This window comes from Oryzias melastigma, linkage group LG17 (genome assembly GCF_002922805.2).
Source record: "Oryzias melastigma strain HK-1 linkage group LG17, ASM292280v2, whole genome shotgun sequence".
NCBI classification, from domain to species: Eukaryota; Metazoa; Chordata; class Actinopteri; order Beloniformes; family Adrianichthyidae; genus Oryzias; species Oryzias melastigma.
The window spans coordinates 24,579,687-24,601,545 of NC_050528.1; the positions used below are offsets into that span (position 1 = coordinate 24,579,687).

The 21,859-nt window shown below is 41.7% G+C and overlaps 1 protein-coding gene across 2 annotated transcripts in view; it reads left to right on the plus strand.

Annotated features, from left to right (window-relative positions):
* LOC112147212 (cAMP-specific 3',5'-cyclic phosphodiesterase 4B) overlaps positions 1-12,755 on the plus strand; it is a 71,644-nt gene extending 58,889 nt beyond the window's left edge. For both annotated transcript variants that reach the window (XM_024273436.2, XM_036216147.1), the window contains 10 exons: positions 670-782; positions 7,698-7,791; positions 8,867-9,066; positions 9,148-9,246; positions 9,336-9,500; positions 9,728-9,827; positions 9,953-10,107; positions 10,180-10,302; positions 10,385-10,567; positions 10,652-12,755. In XM_024273436.2, the coding sequence (XP_024129204.1) occupies positions 670-782; positions 7,698-7,791; positions 8,867-9,066; positions 9,148-9,246; positions 9,336-9,500; positions 9,728-9,827; positions 9,953-10,107; positions 10,180-10,302; positions 10,385-10,567; positions 10,652-11,020 (1,601 nt within the window). In that variant the 3' untranslated portion in view covers positions 11,021-12,755. The remainder of the gene's footprint in view (positions 1-669; positions 783-7,697; positions 7,792-8,866; positions 9,067-9,147; positions 9,247-9,335; positions 9,501-9,727; positions 9,828-9,952; positions 10,108-10,179; positions 10,303-10,384; positions 10,568-10,651) is intronic.
* The last annotated feature ends 9,104 nt before the right edge of the window (positions 12,756-21,859 follow it).

Consider the following 21,859-nt stretch of genomic DNA (forward strand, 5'->3'; position numbering starts at 1 on the left):
TGAGGATGGAGTAGTGTGATGTGAGCCCAGCTTTAGACAACCACCTATAAGACGTCTTTATTTTTCAGGAAAAAAGCTGCTGCAGTGGAAAAAATAGTCATGAACTTTTAAAACGGATTAAAAAAGCAACTTTATTTCAACTCTAGTTCTGAAAAGAAAGTACATGTATGTTTTTTTGGATGGAATGAGTATAAATTAAGAAGGAGGGAGTCGGTCAAGAATTTGCCTCACACGCCACTTATTCTGCAGAATGGCACTGAGGAAAGGGTAAGTTAATGAGAGAGTGTTGGATAGAGGGGTGGGGGAACCAGACAAAGTGGGAGGGGGCTCTGCAGAGCAGACAGAGCGAGGGAATGAGGGGGAAAGCAGAGAAAGAGGCTACAGAGACCGGGGGGGGAAGAGGTCGGCAAACTAACTATTAGTTTGTCTGAGACTCCTCTGAACTTTCTGAGGTGGTGGAGCGTTGCAGCATGAAGGAGCTCTGTGTGCACTCCTCCTCCCCCTCCTCCTCCTCCTCCACTCCTTCCGGATGTCCTGCATGCCAGCCCCCCAGACGTCCGAGCCACCCCGGGACCCTCGGGCAGCAGCAGCATCGCGTGGTGTCTGGGGGCTCCAGCGCGGACATGGATCCGCTCAGGCCTGATTACATGTCCGTGTGCCTGTTGGCAGATGAGTCCTACCAGAAGCTGGCCATGGAGACCATGGAGGAGCTGGACTGGTGTCTGGACCAGTTGGAGACCATTCAAACCTACAGGTCCGTCAGCGACATGGCTTCAAATAAGGTAAGGCACCAGGAGCTGGGTATTACATGCAGATGTGACAGATGTTGCATCCAATTTTGCTGCAGTGTGGCTTTTTCCCAACATTTTAGTTAAAAAAAAAAATACTAGTTTTACCACTAGTATTCTATACAATTAGATAAGAGTCTTCAAAATCAAATGTATACATCTTGCATTTGATTGTCAAGGTTTTTTTATGTGTTTGACTGTATCAGTTTTATACTATCAATAAGATCTTTCACAATCGCTGCACAAACCACATGATGTCACGTCTGCCGAACCAAGCGAACCGAGCACTGGAAACTATAGAACAAAACCTTTGTCGATAGTGTGGAAGCAGTGAGAAAGTAAGGTTCAGATTATCTTGGCTGACTCTGACATGATTATGACTTTCTGTAGGTTATAATTTCCTGGGAGTTCCGGACACCCGTGTTACAGCTGTGGTTGTCCATTTGCACAGACCGTGCAGAATGTAAATGATTGCTGCCTCTCTGACGCACTTGCAAAGCTTCTATGGTACTGTGATACATGAGCTGTCAAATCCAATGGAGTTCTTTTGTATTTTGAAGTAGGATAGAGATAAAAAAGAAAGCAGAAAACAGCTGTTTTGCATGAGGGATGAATGACTTCCCAAAAATAAAAGTAACGCAAGTTTGAATTCTGTAGAACTGGGGGCTCATTGTTTGTCCCTCTGGGCTGTCAAAGGTCTACTGTAGGTGCTGAATGAGGATGATTACAGGTTCATTTTAATAAGCCAGACACTGTAGTTGCCTTTATTACAGGGGATTGGGGCATTTTTGCAAGTCACGTTAGAAAATGTCTTTTAGAGGTTGCATACATGAATGAGGGTTTGCATATCTGCAACATTTCTGAATAAGTTATTTATTGTCAAGACCACTACTGTATAAAACGTTAACAAAGTTAATTTATTGATTTGGTTTAGTGGAGAGGTTAAAACAGGAAAAAATTACAGCAATTTAGTCGTGTTTTAGGATATACATAAGCTGTTTTGAAAGAAAAGAGGTTTATGTTTAACCTTAAATAAAAAGTATAGCAAAATTTACCAATAAAGTGTGATCTTCCAAATCTGTGTGTGGAAAAAAAAGTTAAGAATAAATAACAAAAAGTCTAGATTAGCCTTCCTGGATGTTAGTATCACATTCCTTCACAGTATTCATAGAAAAGCTGCTGAATAAACAAGGTCACGAGCCTTATGTTATTGCTGTGCATGTCGATCATTGAATAAAGCTTTGAGAGACTCTACAAATACCACCATAATGGAAAGATTAATCATATGAATGTGTTTCTTCTAGTTAATCAGTTTTACAAAGTGTAATTGGACCAGACCAGCGCCAAATTATTGAGTTCTTTCTTTTAAAAAATGTAAAAATGTCTGTAAATAACAAGCCTGCATGTTTGTAAGACTTATTGGAAGATACAACAGCATGGCTTGTGTAAACACAAACGTTTGACATGTAGATAAAATAACATGGAAGATGAATAATTTCAATTGATTAATTATCAACACATGATCATCCCCAAGTCGTCACATACTGACTTTTGGTTAAAGACCCCTTCGCGTTAAAAATTTACGTTTTGGCTGTTCCCAACTTGTCGTTTTTTGGCATTCTGGCTGTTTGTAAAATCAAGGGTCTGCAACCCTCGGGACATGGTATCAGACGGGAACTGGTCCTTAGGGCGCGTCCAGTACCGGTACCTTAACCTGGCACCAGATCCGGTACCAGGCACAAACCGGACCTGGATGTGAACCAGTAACTGGTTAGGGCAAGAGTGCCAAACTTGACCTTACAATGGGCCAAAATCCAAAACACACCTTAGGTCACGGGCCAAACAGGATAAACATTTATTGAACACACTAAAACTACATTTTTAAAATGTAACTTAAAACTGTAACTTTTTAAGTTATTAACTAGATATATAGCATATGCTACTGTGAATGCTGTAATCTGAATTTGGCTGCTGAAGATACGAATGCTGATAGCGGAAGATGCTGAAATTAATAGCTAAAAAAACAGCTAGCATGTAGCTGAAAAATTAGCTAAACTCCAAAATAGCCTAAAAAATCTTAGTAAAAGCCAATTTTTAATACTTTAAAACCTTACATTTTTAACATAATTATGAATAATAAAAATGCAGGAATATTATTCCAGAATAAATCAACTTGAATCTTAAATAACTTTCAAATTTTTACTCTCCATAAAAATATTTTTTGGGGACATCTAAAACGTCATAAAGTGACATGGAGGGGTCCTTAACCAAACATCAATATGTGAAAAGTTGGGAGTGAGAATGTGTTGAAATTATCCTTATTAGTTTAACCAGAGGAAATCCCTCTAGCTGAGCTGCCACTATGTTATAAGGTCATTAATTGCATTAATTTGTCCTCATAAAGTCTAAGAATTCATTAGTCGTATCATAAAAAAAACATTTAAAGTAAAACTTTAATGTGTGCAAATGTTTGTGGTACTTGCCAGTATTGCTAGCTTAAGCACAAGTCTCTTACAGAAAATATTTGCAGCACTACAGAAGAAGAAGGAACAGCAACAAAAAAAATTCATTAATGCTCAATAATCCAATTGATCTGATTGGATGCTTTTAGGCTACTGTTGTCATGGAAATGATGAACATGCAAGATAAAACACATAATATCTGCAATTTTTAGTTTAAGTCCCCCATTGTGACATTTTTTTGCACTTTTGTTTGTAGCATCTTTAAAACTTGCAGTGCCTTTTCTTGGGTTGACTTTATTGCATGAGCAGCATCACCACATTGTATCCAGAATTTAAAAATCCAAACAGAATTTTAATTTGTTTTACAGACTTCCTTCTGGATTCTATTCCCAGTTTTAGTCTCTTCTCCCAGAGAAAGCAGAGGGAAGTTTCCATTTAATTATTTTTATCTCGGTTTTTCTTCAGTGTTGAAAAAGTTTCCTTTTTTTTGTGGATTGAATTTGCCCAGTCCAACCAAATTATGACATGCTGCAGGTTATTATTCGCAGACAGTGGTGACTGCAAGGCGGAGTTGGACTGTAAACACCCCGGGTGTCCGTTTCCGTCTGTTTTCTACTCTGCGGTTCGAGGGAGGATCAGACTCATGAGGGATGTTGTCGGTGCGTGATGGGTGACTGTGACCGTGACACCAGTTTCCTGTCTCTTTATTTCCTGTGCACCCCCCACCTCCACCCTCCTCCCTGCTCCGCTCACTGGTTTCCAGACAACAATAGCAAAGCTCTGACCAGGTAGAATCATGAAACGCCTTCAGGCCTGCAGTAGCACATCTTCCTCTTTTGGGCGGACATGCAGAGTGACATTGTTGACCAACACTGTTTCACTGTTACATTTTCATTAATGTCCCAAAAAATTGTGCAACAAGCTAGAACAAAATAAAATGTTCTTGCTCTGTGGTAACATTACATTAATTTGGAGATTTTCTATTTATTTTTATTTAACTATGAAGGCAGCATCTGCAGCTTTTTGCCATGAGTCTTCCTTTTTCCAACCCAGAGGAGGCAACTGAACCCACAATCAAACCCAAGGTGTCTCAGTTTTCAGCCTCTGAGGGTACAGGTGTATCCGGGGGCCACGGGGACCACACACTCTGCTAACCGCCCGCGTGGTCGCAGTGACCTAAGAGCGGGGAGTTGCTTCCCTGGCCCTCGCTGTCATTAGCCCGGCCACACTTCCACCCAAAAGCCGGCGACGGCCTTGAACAAACACTGCAATCAGAGTCCAGCTTAGCCGAGCTCGCTGCTCTGTGGGTTAGAGTGCAAGCGTGGCTCCAAGCACAAGACAAGCGCGTAGGAAACTTTACCTCATGTGTGGTCACTCGAAACTTTGAAGCACCGCCATCCTCGGAGGGGAAAGAATGACAAAATGCTTGAAACAGATGGGGCTGCGGGTCTGCAGCTCCAGCGGCTATAATGGACATCAAATTATAGTGCTGCCGTTCCATTTGAACGGAGAGGGTCGCGTGGAGATCAGACTACTGCTGCAGCGCTTAATGGCAATTAAAAGGCCGTTGCCATCGGAAAAATAAGTCAAGTGAGGACTGCCAGCATGAAATGTGTTTCTACTGTAACTCCTCTAGAGCTCATTTGATCAACACCTTCTAGGAAATCTGGCTTTTGACTGTTGCTAAACTGTGAGAAGCTCATCCTCCACAGAGTGTTGACACTGTAAACAGATGGGACAGAGGTCCCGTTGGCTCACTTTGGGCTTTTGCAAGATTTCACATCTGTTGGGTTGTGCTGTGACGTCAGCCTGTTTCCCATTTCGATCACGGCAACTTTGGGTTATAGTGGAGTGAGGCGTTCTGACTGCTCCCCAAGGAAGTGCATTTATTCAACTTGTGTTTTTCCCAGACTAGAAGCATAAGCTACTGAACTTGTTCTCCGGGACTTTTCGGTGATACATTCAAGCACGCCAAGAGGCCGGTGCCCGAGGCGTTTGCTAGGAAGGATTGGTTTGAGTGAGAATTTCTGAGTTAAGTAAAAGGGGAAGTAGGTGGAGGAACGTGCTCGGGCCTGTTTTCAAGGGAGGAGCCACGGGGTGTCTTGTTAAACTTTGTAAGCCAGTCAGTCAGTCGGCTTTGTTGCTTTACATTTCCTGCCTGCTACCACAGCAGTCACTAAAGAGGACAGAATCTCAGACAGCCTGGAACTGTTAATGCTCTCAAACCTTGACGGGATTTTACTTTTTTTGTGCTGCCTTTAGTTTTTGCTGAGTGACAATGGGACTATGTTGCTCTGAAAAACAGGAGACAACCTTTAAGATGCTGGCAAACTGGAAAAAGGTGGGTTTTTAGTAGATTTTTGTGTTATTCTTGGCCTTACTTATTATATCCAAAAAGACACAGTTAAGTAAATGTTTTAATTTGTAAATTTCTGCACCACATTGGTTCATCTTTTTAGATAAAGAAAGTGATTTTGTACTTTAAATTTCTAAATAATTCTAAGTGTACATACAGGCTGTATACTGGCTGGTGATTTGATCATCTGGGGAATGTTTTAGCCTTTGTGTGATGTTGCTGTAACTTCTCTTGCTAAGCAGAGTGCGTGGATGTGAAAACTTGCTCACGTAAAAGGATGCATGAGTTCATGTCGCGGATTGAGTAATCTCCTCTCTACTTGTGTCACTGGCGAGCGCTGATGAACTGCGTGAGCTCTCTGACTGAGGTTCTAGCTGGGTTTTTTTGTCTTCATCAAACAAGCTCCATCTTTTTATGAAAGCTTCTCCAGTTTTTCTTGGAGTAGAGCGAACTCTTTCGTTTTGATTTCTGCAAGTCGTAAAAAGATGTTACATTTGAGTTTAAAAGTTATGAGGATGTCAGCCTACTGCAAACTAGCCAGACTTGTTCTGATTGAGTATGAGAAAAAAAGAAAAGTAGAGAGAATGGGGAAATGTTTGACTTTTTTCTCCACTCTTCCTTTTTTCAATTGATTAAAATCACTTCCTTCCTCTCTTTAAGTTTATGTCACTCAAATTATAAAGTTCTTTGTCCTTAAAGCAGGTAGTATTTGTGACAGATTTCCTTCAGATTTTGTTCTGATTTATCTCTCCAGCTGTGTTGTGTGTGGTTACATATGCTGCTGCGTTACTATGGATGCAATAGGATGCAGTATATTTAGAGCTGGGAGACCACCATGTGAAGGATGGAGGGGGGGGCTTTTCCCTCTGTTGCTAAGGTATTCAGGTTAGCATGCAGTGGGGTGAACTGGCTGCAGACTCTCCTGTCGTCTCTGTTTAGCGCAGATATTTGGTGTTTTTTTTAATGGGAATAACGAAGCATTAAACCTTCACAATTCAAACTTCAAATGTGAATTTTAATAATGATAATAATGCTGGGATGCTCGAAGCCTCCCATTTGCGCAGTATGCATCGCATCTGTTCTGCATTACCGAGCAAGGGAGAGAGTGTGAAGATCGAGGGGGTGGAATACTCGGTGGGAGGGGGGCTTGCGATGGGAGCGAGGAGAAATGGCTAGAAAGCGAGAGAAAAAGATGTAGGGGATTCTCCAAGCTCTGCTTTTCTGCAGTGCTGTTCTCAGCGAGGGTGGGGGGGTGCGAAGGGAGAAAGAGTCTGTCTGCCATAGGGGACTCACTCGCACACCCCTCTCCTCTTCCTCCTCCTCCTCCTCCTCCTCCACCACCTTGCATCATTCCTGCTTTCTCTCGCTGCCGTGTTACATCTGGGCTCGGAGAATCTGGATAACCCCTCCATCTCTGCATGTCGCTGGATACGGTTTGGATGCTGACAGGTGGAGGTTCAGACCTCCCTAGAAAGAACGGAAATACCGACTGCATCTAGGGGGGATTCCATCACTCTCGCCGTTGGCCTGCGATCCTTAGAAACAATGGACTAAGCGAGGAGGAGGCGCGTTTGGCTGAAGATGTAGGGGCTGCTCTGCGGCCCTTCTCCAAAGACTGCGTCTGGGCCATTTTTTTTTTGTACCGCAGTCGGCCGTGGTTCGGCGGCGCCTGGAGCTTCAGGCTGCGGGGCTGAGCTCAGCCTTGGGGATCCACTCAGAGAGGAGCACTCACTGCTTCTGCTGGGGAGCACCAGGGGCTCAAAACAGCTCAGCACCATGCCTGAGGCCAACTACCTGTTCTCTGTGTCCTGGGGATACATTAAGGTGTGTCCCAGAGGACAGTTGATATAATTGAGGATCAAGTGTGTTTGTGTGTGTGTGTGCTCTCCCTGGCCAGTGATTCTCATGTAAAATCCAGTTGATTAGATTTGTTGCGCTGGCCTCATTTGTTTACTCTGGAAGATGCATGTTGCGACGTTTCACCTTCTTAGTGCAAAGATGCATAAAAAATCAGGATGTCAATTCTTGTCAGTTGTTTTTTTTTCCCCTTGATATTTTCTGTAACATTTATGCTTCCTCGTTGTCTTACAGTTCAAGAGGATGCTGAACCGGGAGCTGAGCCACCTGTCAGAAATGAGCCGCTCAGGCAACCAAGTGTCTGAGTACATCTCCAACACCTTCTTAGGTAAGCACTGCAGCAGGAGTCCATCAAAACAGAACTGCAAAGTCAGACAGCATGGAGTATTAGGAAGGCTACCCCCAGCGTGTGCCAAGCACCGGATCAGCGCTTTGAAACCAGTCTAATCTGGTATGGATAAGCAACAGAGTCCCCTCACTCTCACTGCAGAGATGAGCGAGGGGAGGAGGGAGAAGGCTTCCCTCTGGAGGGATCAGGAGCGACGATCGAGGGGGGGGGCAGTTAGAACGTATGACTGCATGCAGTGCCATGAAGTCCAGACAGAAGCTGCATTATTCATCAAGAGGACAGCAGTGTTTCCTTGGCTTTAAAAGCCCCGAGGCATTTCGTGACTCACAGCCAGGCAGCCCTGCAAAAGCAGACTCTACCCCTGTGGTTGCCTATCATCCAATCCTGCCTCCAAACATCTATCCATTCCAACCAGAACAAAAAAAGAAAAATCTGCAACACAAATGTAAAAAACAGGGGAAGATGTGGTGCAGGGTGCACGATAGAAATCTCTCCGAACAATCAAAGTGGTGCAGCGAGCTTCTTCAGGAGAGCAGCGGCGCTCTGTTCGCCTTTGAAGCTTGGCGGTTTTTGTTGTCTGCGATGCATCTAACACCTGTCAGGTGGAGTGAAATCATTTTCCTGTGCTTTGTGGAGGTGCAGCTCAGATGGGGTTTTTTTTTCTCTCACTGCGGCACAAATGGCGCACAAACGCAGACAGTGGGAGTTTCGGTCTCGTTCCTACTGACGTTGTTTATGGTGCTCGATAAATGTCACTGAGCACGCTGGAAGACTTAATCACCTCCTCTAAACACCGAAGACAAGCCGTCGTCCCACGATTCTGTGAATTGTTTTTACACAACAGTGCAGTTTCAAAGAATGAATGCACCACTGGAATATTGCTTAATGGCCAGAACAAGTCATTTGTGCTTCTTGACCTTTAGTCTTGTTGTGATATTCCCTTCATGATTGCTTTTTAAAAAAAGGGGGTTTTCACTTTTTAGTTTTAATGTGCCAAAAGCGATTTTTTTCATTTGAATTTAATCAACTTTCCGTTTTTCCCTGTTAACCACAGACAAGCAGAACGAGCTGGAGCTTCCATGTCCGGTTCAGAAGTCGAGGGAGAGGAAGAGGAGGCAGGGCCAGCAGCAGCAGCCCGGGGGGATGATGACACAGATCAGCGGGGTGAAAAAGGTCAGCAACGCCACCAGCATCACCGGGGGAAGCACAAACCGCTTCGGGGTCAAGACGGACCAAGAGGAGCTGCTGTCAAAGGTAAGCGTCGGATATATACTCCGTACATCCTCTGTTAATGGTATTAGACGGCGGTGCTTAACCCTCCCGCCTCTCTGACAGGACCTGGAGGACATCAACAAATGGGGACTGAATATCTTCAGAGTGGCGGAGCATTCCCACAACCGGCCCCTCACATGCACCATGTTCACCATCTTTCAGGTCAGTTGGTCACTGAGCGATCTTCACCTGCACGTTTTTTTTTAAAAGCCAGTTTTCCTAATTTTATTTCCATTATCTTTCACGCACAGGAGCGAGACCTGATGAGGACGTTTAAGATTCCAACCGACACATTTGTGACGTTCATGCTAACCCTGGAGAGCCACTATCACTCAGACGTGGCGTACCACAACAGCCTCCACGCTGCAGACGTGGCCCAGTCCACCCACATCCTCCTGTCCACGCCCGCTTTGGATGTAAGCACCGTCTCGCATGACGTTCTGCTTCTGTAACGCCGACCTCAACATAGCTCACATTCAATTCCACTACAACAGTTCATCTAACCACCATTGTTTTTTTTAATGAGGCGTCTCTGCCGCGTGACAAAAGAGCTTGATACGAACTCTCGTCTGATGCATTTCCTTCATTTTTTTCACACTATTCATTCAGACTCATCACTTTTTCTGCTTCTGTCAACCCACAGGCCGTCTTCACTGATCTGGAGATCCTGGCAGCCATTTTCGCTGCAGCTATTCATGATGTGGATCACCCAGGAGTTTCCAACCAGTTCCTCATCAACACCAGTGAGTTTTCTAACTGATTTGTGGATAGAGATCTACTTTATATCATTAGTTTTAAAGCAAAAATTTTCGTCATTTTTATGGTATTAAGTTTATGAAGCTAAATTGTGTTTTCTCATCTGTGTTAGACTCTGAGCTGGCTCTGATGTACAACGATGAGTCAGTCCTGGAGAACCACCACCTGGCTGTGGGCTTCAAGCTGCTGCAGGAGGAGAACTGCGACATTTTCCAGAACCTCACCAAGAAGCAGAAGCAGACCCTCCGGAGGATGGTCATAGACATGGTGAGCAGACGTCTGTGAATGCTCAGGACGTCTCCATGGCCGTGCAGAGTTCTTAACGGCTTCGTCTTCCAGGTTCTGGCGACCGACATGTCGAAACACATGAGTCTGCTGGCCAACCTGAAAACCATGGTGGAAACCAAGAAGGTGACGAGCTCCGGCGTGCTGCTGCTGGACAACTACACAGACAGGATGCAGGTAGGAGGCGCTCTCTGTCTATGCTGCATCTTGATGTGGCTGAAAAAAGGAACAGAAAACTGAAGAGGGCATTGTTCTCCAGGTGCTGCGGAACATGGTCCACTGTGCTGACCTGAGCAACCCCACCAAGCCTCTGGATCTGTACCGGCAGTGGACGGACCGGATCATGGATGAGTTCTTCCACCAGGGAGACAGAGAGCGGGAGAGGGGGATGGAGATCAGCCCCATGTGTGACAAAAACACGGCTTCAGTGGAGAGGACTCAGGTACCTTTCACAGACTGTAGACATAAGTAAAGATTCTTCTACTGCTGAATTCTTACTGACTTCATCTCTGCTTTCCTCTTCCAGGTTGGCTTCATAGATTACATTGTCCACCCTCTGTGGGAGACGTGGGCAGATCTGGTCCACCCCGATGCCCAGGACATCCTGGACACTCTAGAGGACAACAGGAACTGGTACCAAAGCATGATCCCTCAGAGCCCCTCCCCTCCCTTCTACACCAGCGACGGAGAAGGAAGCCAGCACGAGGACAGTGAGGGGAGATCTGTGGAGAGTAAATTTCAGTTCGACCTCTCAATGGACAGCCAGGACAGCCAAGCTGGACACACAGACCACGGGACGACGGACACGGCTGTGATGTGCGACCACATAAACAGAGAGGGCGTCTCGGAGGGCGTGGAGACGACGACACGCGATGTCTCCCCCGCGGAAACATAGCCGAACCCGCCGCCGCGTGAAGAGGGCAACAGTCGCGTCTGAAATTGTTTTTATTGCAGTGGAGCAATCCTGCAAATCTGGCTTTTTGAAGCTGCCAGGCTTAAAGGGTCTGATTGAATGTGAGGAGCCCCTGCAAAGGAGGCGTAGAAACCCCGTGGCCATTTGTTTTGGAGCGCCCAAATCGAGGGGTAGAGGAGGCACGCCTGAATCTACGTCGCTGCAGACGAAGAATCTAACGATGGTATGAACTTGGAAAAGTAAAACTTCCAAACTTCTTGCACTTCCGGACATTTTTCTCTATATGTGGAACATTTCCAACGTCTTCTGACTGGATAACACATGGTGGCGTCTAACTACTGGTCACTTTGAACCAAGTAGTTTTTTTAACACTTGTCTAAAAGTAACTGTGTGCCTTTTATTTTTTTTTTTACAACCACATCTGTTTTTATTTAGTGTTTTGTAATTTATTGAATCCATTCCTGTAGCTGTAAAGTGTGTCCAACTTCTACAAGGTGACATACTGGTTTTTTTTTTTTTTTTGGTCTCTCTCAGTCTTCCTAATGTTCTGGCAATAGTATAAGCTTATTCTCACGAAAGTGTTCAGTGGATTTTTCTCAGAAAATCAGTTGACTTCCCAGCACGATTTGCACTTTGTGGAACACTGTATAATGAGGACAGCACGACCGGACTCACATCAAACCAAATCATTAACTCTAGCTTTTCCAAATATGTTTTTTTACTGACAGTAAGCGGTTAAAAAATAATTAATCTAAATTCTAAACTTCCAAAGACGTCTTTGGTCCAAAAGTGACAATTCCAGCTACAAAATCAAACTCTTGTTTTTAAATGCATTTAATTTTTTGGTGGGTGGAAACAAAGGAAAGCCAAATTTCCATCATCAAAACCGGCTTGAAATCCCAGGTTTTTGCCCTGAGGCTTTTCCTGCCCCCACCCCCGTAATTCCACCCATTCTGCTCACACACCTGTTGTGCGGTCGGCAGCCATTCCCCCCGATACGCTTCACAACGTGACTCATGTTGAGCTTTGAACGACTGTGGGCACAATCCTGTCGGGTTTTTAGTTGTTTTTGTTTTTTTGGCAGCACCTTGAATTGCAGTCCTGCAGCTGGTTGCAGAGCTGCCAACACTTCCTTAAAGGTACCGCAGTGTATGCTGAAGGTAGCGTGTGTGTGCGTGTGCGTGAGAATGAATTTTCCAGTGGTCACGGAGTCGCACAATCTTGTCTCACCCAGTTGTGTTGTGCTGACAGTTAATGGTGTATTTATTTCATTTTTCTTGTATATGAAAATACTGATTGCTAATATTCACTGTACATTTGTCATTATTTATATGCACTACCACGGCAATTATGGTTTGACTGAACACGTCTTGTGGTATTTAGTAAAGTATTTTGCTATAACAAGAAGTTCTGAGACCTTGGGTTTCGTACTCCAGCCAGTTTGTAAAGTCAACTACCCCTTTGTGCGAGGTGCAGCACCGCCCCCTTTTTTCTTACAAGTCTTTGTTCCTGGCGGAGTAAAGCTGGACATTTACTGCAGCACATTGTGTACGGTGACAGGTCATTGTACAGCTGTAGGACTATTTGCTGAATACATATAGCATTGTTTTAAATGTATTTTTTCAGTGTTTTCCTCACAGTATATTGGTAAAATGGTGTATGTTGTGCTCAACAAATGTTTTCTATCTGATTAATAAAATGAGCATGTATAACAGAACTCTCTGCTTTGGATTTGATTGCTGCGTAAGCTTCTAAAACGAAGATTTGTAAATATGAACTGGGATTTTCACACACAACCATCTCTAGGGTTTACAGAGAATGGTCAGAGAAAGAGAAAATATCCAGAGAGTGGCAGCTCTGTGGGCGGAAATGCCTCATTGATGTCAGAGAAGAAGACTGATTCCAGATGGTAGCTTCCACACCATATCATAAAGCTAGAATCATCTCAGACTGGTTTCTTGAACTTGACAATGAGTTCACTGGACTCAAATGACCTCCAGTCACCAGATCTCAACCCATTAGATTGACTTCCTGGTACTAGTAAGGTGTACCTAATGAAGTCTAAGAACAAAAGTATAAAAATACAGTTCTAAAACAGTAACAAAATGTAAGTAACATTGAGCAGGAATACTATCTCTTTCAATTAATCTCAAATATTTTATCCATGTAAAATGAAAACCGAAGTAAGGTGGTTGGAAGCTGAAACACACACACACAATGCAACACAACCATGCAGACGATGCCAATGGTTGCTGTTGTTAAGAAGCAAAATTCAGTTTAAGATTGACATGAAAATCCATCTATATATTCATCAGGACAAGACATGCAGAAAGCATAACAGTTGCTATAAATCTGTTACCTTTTCACTGAAAGTGCGTTCTGCAGAAATGAAGCCCTGACGCACTTTACAGATTGTTATTTTACAGTATGACCTCACAGAGCTTGTGGGTGGCAGATGCAGGAAGGATGTGGCAGCAAATGGCAAGCTCTGATTTCACTTTAACAACGTAAAAAGTACGAATGTTTCTCACACGTCTCACAGTTTAGCTGTGTGAATGTATTGGATTTGTGAGTTGTTATATTGCATGCACTTTAAAGCAGAAATAGAGCCTATTGTAAGAAAATACACTTGATAGGAGTGTCATGTTTTTTTTATTTAATCTTTATTTAAAGGAAAATGGTGCAAGAGAATTGGGTTGAAGCAAACCCTCTTCTAATTAAAACAAACATTTGTTTTTAAAAATGTAAAACTATTTTAAACTATAGATGACTTGGAATGCTCTTAAAAAAGTGAACAAAATTAGGCAAATACTTACTGTTTCATGAACTGAGAAAACAGTAAAATGATAAATACTTGTCTGGAATGGCAGCGTGATGCAGTGGTTCCAAACCTGTTTCCTTATGTGTATGCCAGTAACCCTTTCATTCATGCATGCTCACAATTCTTTAAAATGGAACTGACTGTTTACTCTCAAAAATATTTGAATACTTTGATATAAAACATTTTTATTTAAGCTTAAATTCTTCATTAGTTCTATTTTTACCAACTATTACTCACTGTGTGGTGCTCTGGGATGGAGTGGAGATACTCAGGGGAAAGCTCTGCTGATGTACAAATCAACTTCCTGTTTTTCACTCTGGCCCATGTCTCATTTCTGCTGAACTTTCATCTGAGTTCAAAAGACACAAATTAGATGTTTGAGGGCATTTTTTTCTTCCTTTTTTTTTTTTTTAACTGGTACTCACTGCTGTCTGTGTAAAACTGTGGATGACCATGCACACAGCAAGTTTCTAATTTGTTAATATCATAATTTTAGCCACAGTGAAAACAGAGGCTGCAGAAGTAAGTCAAGATTCTTAAGATTTATTAAAATTCTTTAAATCAGTACAAAAATCTGCCCAAGGGGTAAGAAAAAAAAGTCATACCGTGAATTCTTATTTAGAGAAAAAAATTCTAGTCACTAACACGATTGTTTTGCTATTTAAAACTTTTAATAAGAATTTATTTTTTTGCAAGTCAGAACTTTTAACTTTCCGTCAGACCTTTCTAAGCATCACAAGATGATTTCATTCATCTATCGTGCAACCTATCATAGCTCATAGTCCATTTATGCTGGTAGTCTCTGAAAAGAGAAATTTAGAAGAAATATGAAGAATAGTGCAACCATTTAGTCTGAATTCTCTTTGGTTCTACTCTATTTATTTTTGTGCATGTAATCCTACTGTTATAAATTACGACATCTTAAGTCTAGTTCTCAAAAGAAGTCAAACCAACTCTTGCAGATCTGTTTTTCCTTCTTGAAAACAGATCTGCAGCTCTAAATGAGAATGTGATGTTGTTATGCTCATGTAAAAATGAAACCAGACATGTCAGGCTCTAATACCAGCTGCTTCCCTTCAGTTTCCACGCTGACTCTCACAAACACCATCTTGCTTCCAGTCAGCCATTGACGTGGCTTTTTGCTGACATCATGCTTTCAGATCAGCAGCTGTAAGCGTGAACAAAAGGAGTCTGTCACTTCTCTGTATAGACACCGATGACTTCTCATACATCGGAGTTCATTGCACTGTGGCAGAAATGTAAACAGGAAGAGACGAGATAGAGATGCTATGTGCTGAGCCCTCAGGGCATTCACTCTTCCATGGCTGGAAGCACCTTGACCCAAACAGATAAGTATCAGACGTACGTGATCAACAGAAGGGCCCAACCATGAGCACAAAGAGATGATTTCTGCTGATTTCTGGGTATGAGATTGACTAAATTAGGGGACTTCAAAGATTAGGTAATGTTATCTGCCTGTAATTTTCCTGATCTCATCCTGTAACATGAAGTAACTCATGTCAAAGACTGAGGTTTCTGCTTAGAAGAGTTTACATGATTTACAGTGACTGATTTAGACAAATGTAAAAACGTTTTTTACATGTATAGATAAGAAAATTAAAATGATAATAATGAGTTTTTGCATTATTTTTAATTATTGCAATATATGTGTTTCAAGTGGAACTTTTAAATTGTAGTTTTATTGGGCTCTTTTAAATACGCTGAACCGTCACCTATTTTAAAAGTAAATTAATCTTTTTTTTAAATAATTGCACTTTAATTGTACAGTTTTTCAACTTTTTTGTAATGCAAAATGATATGAGCTGCACGGTGGCGCAGTAGTTAGCGCCCTTGCCTCAAAGCATGCATGCCGCGGTTCAAGTCTTGGCTGGTGGACCTGAAACAGAACCACCAATAGGGGACCTTTCTGTGTGGAAATTGCATTTTCTCCCATGCATGCATGGGTTTTTTCCGGGGACTCCGGCTTCCTTCCAGCATCCAAAAACATGCTTCGTAGTAATTGGTTACTCTCTAAATCGGGAATAGGCAACTCCAGGCCTCGAGGGCCACAGTGTCTGCATGATTTCCAGATATCCAAGCCATATTCAGGACTGATTCCCTGGTTTAAGTGTGTCCATCCAATCAGAACATGCCAGAGCATGTAGGAAACATGCAGGAATGTGGCCCTCAAGGCCAACCCCTGCTCTAAATTGTCCCTAGGTGTGCGTTTGTGAGTGAGTATGGGTACGTGATTGTGGCCTTGGGACAGACTGGCAGCCTGTTTAAGGTGTTTCCTGCCTTTGTCCACCAGTGGCCAGGTAAGGCTCTGGCACTCCGGTAAACCCAAAAGGGACAAAACAAGCTTAGAAAATGGATGGATGGTAAAATGACTTGTAAATTTCATTAAACCAACAACTTTGCAGAAACACAGTTTACTTTTCTTTAATATTTATAAAAATGTTCTTTTTTTTTGAAAAATTGAAAATAGCTTGGATAGGGGCTTGTTTGTAGCATCCTCTCTTCATTTCAAAAAGGTTTGAAGACATCTGGGGAATGAAGTTTGAGTTCCTAGAGTTTTCACTGAAGATTTTGGTTCCCTTTTTCGTCTAATTTTGTTGTTCTAGCTGCTGAAGGATGTGTGCTCATGTTTTAATTGATATTCAAAGACTGAAGAACAGAACAGCAGTAAGGCCAGCTCTGGACTAAGAAGCATGTTGTTGTACAGTACAGTAAATCCGGTAGAAGGCCTTCTCTGAAATAGATCCTGTCTAGAAAGTAGTATTATGTTGTTCTAAAACCTGTAAATACCTTTTAGTATCCATAGTCTTAGATCATTCAGTCTACCTAAACTGTAGTTTGTGCGCCCAATACTAATCAGAGATTGATACCAAGGTTGAAAGGTTTCCCTCGTCACAACATTTGCGATGACTAAAGAAAACATCATCTTAAGAATCAACTGATCACAGAACCACATTCCCCTTTAAAACTGTCAATCTGAGTCTTGGTCTACAGGACACTACAGTATTTCTGGGCCATGTTTTCGAAAATGGCTTCCTCTTTGCATGAAGGAGCTTTAGGTATCATCTGCAGATCACTGTGAGTAGTGACTTCTAAGCATTCCTGGTCTCATTTGGTAAAGTCATTAACACAGTCATGATGATGATTGACACTTCAGCCACAGTGACACAAAGGAAATGTTCATCATTCTTATCCTTTACACGTAATGATTCCTTCACTTTCTCTGGATCTCTGGTGACGTTATACTCTTTAATGAGTTTGAAGCCTTTGTTATTAAACCTTTGTTAGATCTATTATTATCTATGTTCGGTTGATAAAAAAAAAATATTTCCTGCAATTCTTTTTTTTACCTAATATAGACTATTTCCTTTATTTACAACAGAACTGAAAACACTATTATTTTAAAGGCAGAAAAAACTGGGAAAAGAACGCGTACAATTTTTAAAAAGTCCCATCTTTTCCTGAATTTATTTTACCTTCAAATATTTTTTTTTATGTTGAATATGAATATCTATAATGCTACAGGTGGAGAACTTAAGGTGAACATTGCACTCTTATTCAAAAACTAAATAGTTTTAGGTGACAATAAATGCATTTTGAGTTTCATGTATTGAATATATCAAAACCCCATTTTTGATTAATCAAATACAGCTAGCTTATTTGATTGTCTCAGAAATAGACCTAACATTGTTTTTTTTTTTGTTTTGTTTTTGTTTCAGCACAAAGCTAAGCTAGCATTAGCATCCAATTAAAAAAAAAGAAAACAAGTTTAACTGCATGATAATTGTAATACAAATTGTCAAGAACTTGAATAAAATCACAACCTGATAGATTACTTTCCGTTATTAATTATCAAAAATACATTTTTAGATATTAAAATCATTTTTGGTGTTGTCAAAAAACGTGTTTTAAATAAAGTTTTTTACAAAATGTGGAAAAAGCCACAGGCTTTCAGCTTTGTATGTTTTTTTCAAAAGATTTACTTTGTAAGATGTGAAAAATATTGTTTTTAAAAGACCGCGTTTAGGCAACTGTTATTATTTCATACAAATTACAATATTTTTCAGGTTTTTAAAAAAAAAAAAAAAAAAGGTTTCAAATAGCTAACGAAATGTAAAAATCTATGGGTCGAAAGCTTCGTTGGTTCAATTTAAAAGCTTTACAGTACAAAATGTGAACTACCTGCAGGCAACTGTTATTATTTCATAAAAATCACAATATTTTGGGGTTTTGTCAAAAAACGTGCTTTAAATAAAGTTTTTACTAAATGAGGAAAAAGCCTTGAACCTTTAGCTTTGTTGGTTCTGTTTAAAAGCTCTACATTACAAAATGTGAACAGCGACAGTTAAAAAAAAGACGGCCTATAAGCAACTGTTATTTTATAAAAATCCCAATATGTAGTTTTGTGAATGAGATCAATTCAACACAAACTGTGTCTCGTCAAAGCTTTGTTTGTGCTTTGTTTGAGCATATCTGCATGACAACTGCATCCTGAGTCACCCTCCTCTAAATTTATCAGAGGCGCCGGCTGTTTATTGAAAACAGAGTGATGTTTTCCATGGTGGTGGTCCAAGTCGCCAAAGAAGTTTGTTTAAAAAAAAAACTTCCAGTGGCTGATGTCAGTGAGGTGAAGGCGGCATGCGCCTGGCCTGACTGAAATGTCTGTGCAGTGTCGGAGACCAAACCGGATGCTCTGACTGGCAGGGGCTCCGGCTGACAGCCGCTCCTGTCTCCACTTCACCCAGCGGGCCGTGAACGGGCCCAAAGCTAACCCTTCCAGACAAACAAACCCTGCTCTCTCCATCTCCACTTTAGAACAACAAATGCCTTCCTGGAGGTTCTCCCGACCAGCTGCTGTTTGTTTTTCAGTTGGGCTGACAGTACGAAGCGAACTGCAGAGCTACAGTGTAACGCGGGGGATTCCAGGGCAATTCAGTAACAGTGAACGGCGTGGAGAAACTCAGAGACAGATGGGTTAGGAAGTGAGCTCAAAAAGGCCGTTCTGAAGGACATCATAAATCTGGAAGAGATCACACGAGGCAGCTTCCTCTGGGGGGCCCCCCTTCTACAAATGTGTGCATATTTTCTGTTTTGTGGATTCAGAAATGTAAAAGTCCAGGATTTAGGACAATAACAGGATGCGTCCTTCCCAGAAAACGGCAGTAGTCATCAGGTTATCGAAGGTGACGCCAGTCATCATAGATGCCATTGTTCTTCGCGTGCAAACATGTCTGATATCTCCACATAAAAGGACAAAAAAGGACAAGAAATGACTGTCATTTCTAAATATTAGCAGTTTTTATGATAAACTGTGTGGATTCAGCTTGTAAAGCACATTTCTGTGTCAAATCCCATTTAATCATGATGCATTTAAGGACTTGACATTTGTGTTTACTCCTGAGGGTTTTTTCTTTTACCCAGAATGCTCCCCACTCGGGAATTGTTTGGACGTGGAAGGGAACACCCCCATGGGGATGCAGCAGCACATGCACAACCATCAGAGTTTATCCGCAGACGGGGGAATAAATCATGAAACGCTCTCACAAACGCCACATCTGCCAGCAGACCCAGGAGATGTTTCCAGCTCAACAGACAAGCGCCGCTCTTTCAAAATAAAGCAAAACAAATAAAGACAGACGACTGATTGGGCACCATTTTACTTCACTTCCTTTTTTTTTTTTTAAATCAACAGAATCTGAATGTTTTTTTTGGTTTTGCACAGATCAATAGGTGTCCTCGTCTGACTCCAGAAGGATGGGAGAGCATGCGGCTGTCAGGACTGAAGGAGAGCGTGGGAGGAGATGCTCAACATGCGCTGCAGTGGCAACCTCAATGTGAATTCAACACATCTAGGGATGCAGCAAGCATCCTCTCAGAGTTGCAGAGACTCTGATTGATGTGTGTTTCGGATCAGAACCTGGCACCATGACGTTAGAACCAAAATGTGTCCTTCCTGCTACATTTCATGCAGCGATGTCCTGCTGCTGTGTTTTCCAGACTTCATTTGATTACGCACAGGCGGCTCACTTTTCCAAAACACCGTGCAATCAACGCCTCCACTTTTTTTCAGAGAAAACTTCACATGTTTTTGTTTCCTTTCCCTTCAAACTGAAATTGAAATTCCTGTCATCACACCAGAAATCAGAGCAGTCAGCGTCTTTGTGTTTGTGATTTCCAGTAAGAATCTAGTCTGGGACTTCTGACCCGACTTCCTCTGAGCCCACTGAGCTGCAGTCTATTACAGGAATGATAAGGGCAGCTGAATCACCCCCCTCATGCCCCTCCATGCTCCCTGTGGCAGACAGCTGCTACAGTAAACACCCTCCCCTCACATCCAGACCTTCATGGGCCTCTCAAACGTGGGCCAGGCTGCACGTTGCTCGGCGTGAAGATGATGAAGGATGCAGATAAGAGTCGAATGTTGTGACTGGCCAGAGTTGAAAGGAAAAAGTGATGATTATGGCTTCTTGTCGGGATGGCTGGTGTTTATGTCCCCTTTTGTGTCTGGATGTAGGCTTGTGTACAGAGAGTGGTGCCCATGACTCACAATCTACAACCGCTGCAAAAGCACTTGGACTCAACAGGAAAAGCAATACAGCCTAAAATATCTCCGTATAATTAAATGGGATGAGCTTAGTAAGTTTGGGAAAAATTAGCATGAAATTTACTTCAGGAAAAGCAGAAATACTCATTAAGAAGAAGTTAATAAGAAGAAGCTTCTGATCTGATTGGAGGTTATATTGAAGTTCAAACTCAGCCACTGATGAGCTGTATCTGATAAAATACAATAAATGATCAAGATTTATTATAGTGACACATTTTGCATAAATATTGTGACATAAAAAGGAGTGTCAAAACAGGAAAATACCCTTAATAAAGACTATTGTGCTAGTCTGGTCCCCCAAATTGAAATAAATGACAATGATAATCCTTACGACAGTTTTCTTTTCCCTGTCTTTTCCTAGTGTCTCCCCATCTCTGAACTCAGAGTTCCTCTAAGTTTGCATTTTTTTTGCCCAGATTCCATGTCATTTCTTTCTCTAATGAGGAATATTACCAAGCATGTCACCCATCTGCTCCTGCTCCAACCTTTATGTCAAATTTTAAAACCCTTTGTGGCCCACAAGTCAAAACGTTTCCCCACCTTCTGCTTTAAAAGAAGATTTAAAAAAGATAAAATAGATTTAGGGCAATAAAATCAGCTGATGTCATAGCAGAAAACCAGCTCCTGATAAGCTTGGTTAATGCGTCTGATGGGGTTCAGAGGTTAGTTATCTTTGTAAATAAAAAGCATTTTGCTGCTTTTTTGAAGACTTTTAAGAAACTAAGGTCTAGTTCAGGTTAGTGGATTCAGTTAGGTCAGGAGTCTGCAGCCTTCAACAGTTAAAGAGCCATTCTGTAGGATTTCTTACTGACAGCATCCCAGAAGGAGCCACAAAGTCTTATTTCACTCTTTAGAAAAACAACACACTGATTTATATTTATGATATTGTTACTATGTTAAATACAAATACATTTTTTTCAAGTATAAATAAAACAGAAATATGAGGGGAAAAAAGCATTTTTTTTCGAAATATGAATTAGTTTCTAATTTGTCAGAGGCCTACGTGACTTTCTTTCAAATAAAGGGCATCCTGTCCCACATAAAATCATCTCAATGTCGAGAATGTAGCAGTAGGTAGTGAAATATCGGTAGTGATGAAAAATAAACACACAAAACCACAGTTTGTGCTGCATCCCAACCAGAAATACATACATTAAAATAAAAAATAAATAAACCACAGCTAATGATACACTCAAACATCTTTCAAAATGTTTCAGTTTTGGTAAACTATTAAGCCGAACTGCTTGACGGATTGTTGGAGCATTATGGGTAATGTAGTCAGGATCCTGTTTACATACTGTCCTTCAACTGTTTGTGAAGTAATTAAAAAATGTTTGACTCTCATTTCTTTTTTCTTTTTTTTTTTCTTTTTTTTTTT